The sequence below is a fragment of the Lampris incognitus genome, chromosome 12 (genome assembly GCF_029633865.1).
Source record: "Lampris incognitus isolate fLamInc1 chromosome 12, fLamInc1.hap2, whole genome shotgun sequence".
In the NCBI taxonomy this organism is placed as follows: Eukaryota; Metazoa; Chordata; class Actinopteri; order Lampriformes; family Lampridae; genus Lampris; species Lampris incognitus.
In genome coordinates this window covers 3930326-3936455 of record NC_079222.1, presented here as the reverse complement: position 1 = coordinate 3936455, position 6130 = coordinate 3930326, and the positions used below count along the sequence as shown (strand labels likewise).

General features: G+C 39.4%; 1 protein-coding gene across 1 annotated transcript in view; it reads left to right on the top strand.

Annotated features, from left to right (window-relative positions):
* The first annotated feature begins 225 nt into the window (after positions 1 to 225).
* c6 (complement component 6) overlaps positions 226 to 6130 on the top strand; it is a 43263-nt gene continuing 37358 nt past the window's right edge. The window contains exons 1-2 of the mRNA XM_056290843.1: positions 226 to 384; positions 892 to 1060. Coding sequence (XP_056146818.1) covers positions 921 to 1060 — 140 coding nt within the window. The 5' untranslated portion in view covers positions 226 to 384; positions 892 to 920. The remainder of the gene's footprint in view (positions 385 to 891; positions 1061 to 6130) is intronic.

Below are 6130 nucleotides of genomic sequence, written 5' to 3'. Positions count from 1 at the left end.
TTAGAAACAAAACATCTGGTAAACATCTTTACTGCTGGGATAAAATCCAGGGGGGTTACTTCCCGTAAAAAGATGGAGTAAGACGGTTGTGTAAGATGTTTTCTTTTTAACGTTCCTATCTGTTACTGTTGTCAACTGCAAGCAGTATGTGTACACGGGTTGAGCACAATGAGCCAAAAAAGACCAATACACTTCCCCATGTAATTCCCTGGGGCGGTCCTCCGAGGCCCTTTTCCTTCTTGCTGTCAACTGAGACACATTTAAAAGTGAGGCCCCGGTGGGAGCAGGCTCAGAGCAAACCAACCGGAGCCACTCCTCAGATGCTGAGCAAGGACACTGGGACACAGCAAGCAAACTCAGCAGAGAGGACAGCAACACCTCAGGGTGAGTTTCTCTTTATATCTCTAGAGACTGTGTGTATTTTGTTGACCTGAAATGTTGACAACAAAGCGGGGGGTCAGATGGGCATTTTTAATACACATCGAATACACGCCGAGCCCTACTTTTATCTGACGAAGAGCAGGTCAAAATGGAAATCAGAATCTCTAGCCACCAAGAAAAAGGCAGGTTCAAGTTATTGACTTGGAGACGTATTAACAGGTGGCACAAGTGGACGGTGTGTACTGAGACGTGCAGGAAGGCTCCAGCATTGTGCATGTTACTGTAAAAACCCCATTCAGTGTTGACAGGAGAATAGACAGCATGGATATTTCAACTCCATACCTGTATTTTAATACCAGTGTTTATGTTATCTTCAAATTAATCATTGTGATTGTTTCAGTTTCCCTTTGACTGCCCATTCTTTAATTCCCATATTACAGTTTTTATTGTGTTATGTTGCTCTTTTGACTGCAAATGACTTTGTAAAGGCTGTTCTGAATTCCATTTCAGAGGGGTAGAAACTGCTGTTAATCCAGTCCATGGCTCAGTACATCCTGCTCTTTCTGCAAGGCCTGGCTTGGCTAACACTCAGCCAGGCTTGTTTCTGTGACCGGTACCCGTGGGGTTCCTGGACCTCGTGCACCCGGACCTGCAATTACGGCACACAAAGAAGGCAAAGGTATGCAAAGTCAACTCACAAAACTGATAATAATAATAATAATAATAATAATAATGATAATAATGGGCAGGGCTGAGTAGAGAGCAGGAAAAGGGCTCAGAAGGTTGTGAGATTAAAGGATATGTTTTTAAGAGGGGTAATATGGTTTTTATTACGTTTCCTAGTTACACAGAGTCAGACAGACTCATTAATACCTGTTTTTATGTGTTTGCAGGTACGTTGACTAGTGAGTTTAGCTGACACATCTGGGCTCATTTGCTGGATGTCTACAAGGGTCATTAGTGGCTCTCATGAGGGAAATACTTCTTCTCCAAAGTCAGTCCTTTATCCCGTTTGCTCGTCAGCCTAGCATAAAAAAATGCAACCAACACTTTCACGAGTACATGCATACTCCTTTACATTAGTTTCTAGTTTGGGCTATTTTCCTGTATTATGCATCCCTGTCTTCTGCTGCAGAAGATGCACTGCAGAAAAACAGTGAACTCACAATTCAACCTACTTTCAGACCACACACACAGGATGAAAAAGGTATCCACACGTTTTCTGTCTCACATATAGAATAATGAAGACCCCTGAGACGGAAGTGGCCCACACCAGAATGACCGGGATTTCACTCCTACCTAACACGACCATGGGCGGTCAAAATGACCGGCGGTTTTTTAAACTCTATATAGTGTCAAGATAAATACCCAGTTGAGATATTAATGCATTACACATGTTAGTATGTCTTTTAAGAACTGACACTAAAAATTAACATTTTAATTACTATAACACTATTTTCAAACAATTTAAAATGGCCGCTGTCCAATGCCAGTAAATACTGCAACGCCTCGGTGGTGGTCATGGTGCGTCTGTTACCAGACATGTTGGACATATTACCTGAAAAAGAAAGAAAAAACGCATATTACTAATCTGACAAACGTAACAAGGCTTATAAAACGTGAAATGTAAAAAAAAAAAAGAACTGAACGTTGTGAAGGAAATGACGCGGCAACACACTTGACATGACGCGCACGATGACGCGCAAATTACGCGAGGTCATTTTGACCGTCATGGTCGTTTTAGGTAGATCTCATCATACCTTTTCTGTGCAATTGATCTAAAACTCATTTTAATGCAAATATATGCAGTTTTAGTCCCGTCCGGTGAGTGGCAGGTCTGCATCTTTTTTTTTTTCTCCCACAAACTTATTTTAAGTTTGAAAATCCAAAGTGGTCAAAATGCCCAGTTTGGTCGTTGTTAAGGTGTACCATACCTGAGGTTAAACAAAAAAAATATTCCCCCCAAGAGCAAGTTGAAATAATGATGGCGGATCATCTTTTTTGTTTAACAATATATTGATTGGTTTTCAGTTTGCAAATCACGTCAAATTGTACATCAACAGTACAGAACACAGCAAACATGTTTCACCCTGTCCTCCCATAACCCAGTCCCCAACCACTTAAGTACAGAAAAGATAATTATATCAAACACATAAATTATATAAACTAAAGTAATAAGAGAAAAAAACATTAAAAAGAAAGAAGATTTAAAGGCTGTTTTTCTGGTCAATGTACATGATCCTATGAAGCTGCCCTCCTCCCCCAGAGCTTGTTCTTGCTGAAGTGGGTTGCCAACGTTAACGTCATGCCTTGAGAAGTACATAAAGGGTCTCCAGATATCATCAAAACATCCTGTTCACGTCTTACAATATATGTTATCTTTTCCATTGACATGTTTGACGCCATTTCTTTGATCCACATTCTAATTCTTGGTCCATCAACATTTTTCCTATTAAGAGCCGTTATAGGTTTGGCTTGTAGTATACACATGTCTATGAGGCTGAGCCCTCTGCGTTGTAAATGTGGGTTGGTAGGCTATATACCAAGGATAACAAGCTTGGGATCCAATGGTAATTTCTTTGATAAAATTTGGTAAATCATATTAATAACATCTTGCCAAAAGGTTTTCACTTCTCACATTCCCATATACAGTGATATAGTGTTGCTCTTGTGTCCTTACACTTGGTACCAGTATCAGGAATGGCATCATTAAACTTGTGTAGTTTAGCAGGAGTTACGTACACTACCGTTCAAAAGTTTGGGATCACCCAAACAATTTCGTGTTTTCCATGAAAAGTCACACTTATTCACCACCATATGTTGTGAAATGAATAGAAAATAGAGTCAAGACATTGACAAGGTTAGAAATAATGATTTGTATTTGAAATAAGATTTTTTTTACATCAAACTTTGCTTTCGTCAAAGAATCCTCCATTTGCAGCAATTACAGCATTGCAGACCTTTGGCATTCTAGCTGTTAATTTGTTGAGGTAATCTGGAGAAATTGCACCCCACGCTTCCAGAAGCAGCTCCCACAAGTTGGATTGGTTGGATGGGCACTTCTTTGAGCAGATTGAGTTTCTGGAGCATCACATTTGTGGGGTCAATTAAACGCTCAAAATGGCCAGAAAAAGAGAACTTTCATCTGAAACTCGACAGTCTATTCTTGTTCTTAGAAATGAAGGCTATTCCATGCGAGAAATTGCTAAGAAATTGAAGATTTCCTACACCGGTGTGTACTACTCCCTTCAGAGGACAGCACAAACAGGCTCTAACAGGTACTATTTAATGAAGATGCCAGTTTGGGACCTGTGAGGCGTCTGTTTCTCAAACTAGAGACTCTAATGTACTTATCTTCTTGCTCAGTTGTGCAACGCGGCCTCCCACTTCTTTTTCTACTCTGGTTAGAGCCTGTTTGTGCTGTCCTCTGAAGGGAGTAGTACACACCGGTGTAGGAAATCTTCAATTTCTTAGCAATTTCTCGCATGGAATAGCCTTCATTTCTAAGAACAAGAATAGACTGTCGAGTTTCAGATGAAAGTTCTCTTTTTCTGGCCATTTTGAGCGTTTAATTGACCCCACAAATCTGATGCTCCAGAAACTCAATCTGCTCAAAGAAGTGCCCATCCAACCAATCCAACTTGTGGGAGCTGCTTCTGGAAGCGTGGGGTGCAATTTCTCCAGATTACCTCAACAAATTAACAGCTAGAATGCCAAAGGTCTGCAATGCTGTAATTGCTGCAAATGGAGGATTCTTTGACGAAAGCAAAGTTTGATGTAAAAAAAATCTTATTTCAAATACAAATCATTATTTCTAACCTTGTCAATGTCTTGACTCTATTTTCTATTCATTTCACAACATATGGTGGTGAATAAGTGTGACTTTTCATGGAAAACACAAAATTGTTTGGGTGATCCCAAACTTTTGAACGGTAGTGTATGTCCGCATCAGCCATTTATACTGGATGAGTTTCAAGCTGCTGCTGATTGTCTGCCTCTGTGCCTCTTTACAAGCCTCACTCCAGTCTTCTAAAGATATGTCCTCCCCTAGAGCTTCCTCCCATCATCTCAGTTTTGATTCAGATGAATCATCAGTCATACAGAGTTGAAATTAAACCTTTATCATAACAATGTCTTGTGACCGCTACCTCTAATGTAGAAACGCCAGGTTTATCTAATGAATGATTTTGAGATGAGGCTATAAAGCGAATATTTGAAAAAACGATTCTTTGGAATGTCATATTTGGTTGATGTTTCTGCAAAGGACATAAATACCTCCTCTTCACTGTACATGTCTTGCACTTTGCCTAACCCCTTTTCAGCCCACATTCGAAATCCTGTATCACTTTTCCCTGGTTTGAAATTGGCATTACCCCAAATAGGACGAAGCATGACCAGGAAGAGTTTATATTCAAATACATATACACTTGTAAACGTGTCAAACCAAACATCAATCATATTCAATATAACAGGTATCTCTGTATTTTCCCTCAGGTATTTACAATCTGCTGAATACAAATATAAGTGCAGTGGTAATCTTGGTGTAACAGAAGTGGATTCCAAATCCAACCAAGCAGGGGAGGGTTCCGGATGAAAAATAAAACATAATGGACCGCAATGGAGCTGCCCAGTAATACCATTGGATGTTTGGGCATTTAAGGCCTCCTCGGTCATATGGTAGATACAGTAAAGATAGACGTAATCTGGGACACTTATTTTGCCAAATAAAGTTGGTAAACAATTTCTTGATCCTACTAAACAAAGATGAGGGAGCGGGCAGGGGAATATTCTGGAACGAATAAAGAAATTTAGGGAGTATGTTCATTTTTAGAACATTTATCCTTCCGATCATTGAAATAGGTAAAGATGTCCAAAGTTCTACTGATGAGATACTAGCTTCCAGAATTGGGTCATGATTTATCTGAGCAATCTTATTCACCTCAGGGACCATTTTTATTCCCAAATATGTGAAATTATTATTATGAATTGAAAGTAGAAGCGTAAACATGGCTATTTTTCCTCTCTGATTCATTAAGTAGCATTATAGATGATTTTGAATGATTAACTTTAGATCCAGATGTTTTTCCAAATGTTTCAATAAGACCTAGGGGTGCGGGGACAGAGCTATGTAGATTTTTTAGGAGCAAAATTTCATCATTGGCAAAGATCACTATTTGACGGTCTTAATGAACTTCTCGAATTCCACTATAGCAAATGGCTCTATCGCAAGGATTAAAAAGCAGTGGTATTCAGCTTTTCCTTGTCTTTTCTACAGTCCAAGAATATACAAGCGTAGTTATGAAGGCATTCAGCGTTGGATCCTCATCGTAAAACTAACCTTCACAAATACTTACGCACAATCTAACAACATTACACACATTTGCCAGACGGTGCTTTACCCCAGTGCACTTACATGTTCAGAAGACTGCCGAGAAGACGTTTTAAAGTTAATTTGGAGATTTAAAAAAAAAAAATATGTAGGCACCTTAGAGATAAAAATAAAATTTTAAAGGCAAATTTGGCCAAGAAAGCAATATGTGTGGCAAACACAACGGTTTCGACAAACAGCACGCAATCATGCACATGAGAAGAACAATGAACAGAAAAAAGATGGTAATCACATATGAAACACTAGTGCAAGTCAAGATAGTGTGTGTTTCCACGGGATACTGTGTGGGTTTGCCTCTGTTTACTAATGTCATCCACAACTACCTGCCGACACAGTGCAACTGCTCATGCAGAATGAAAC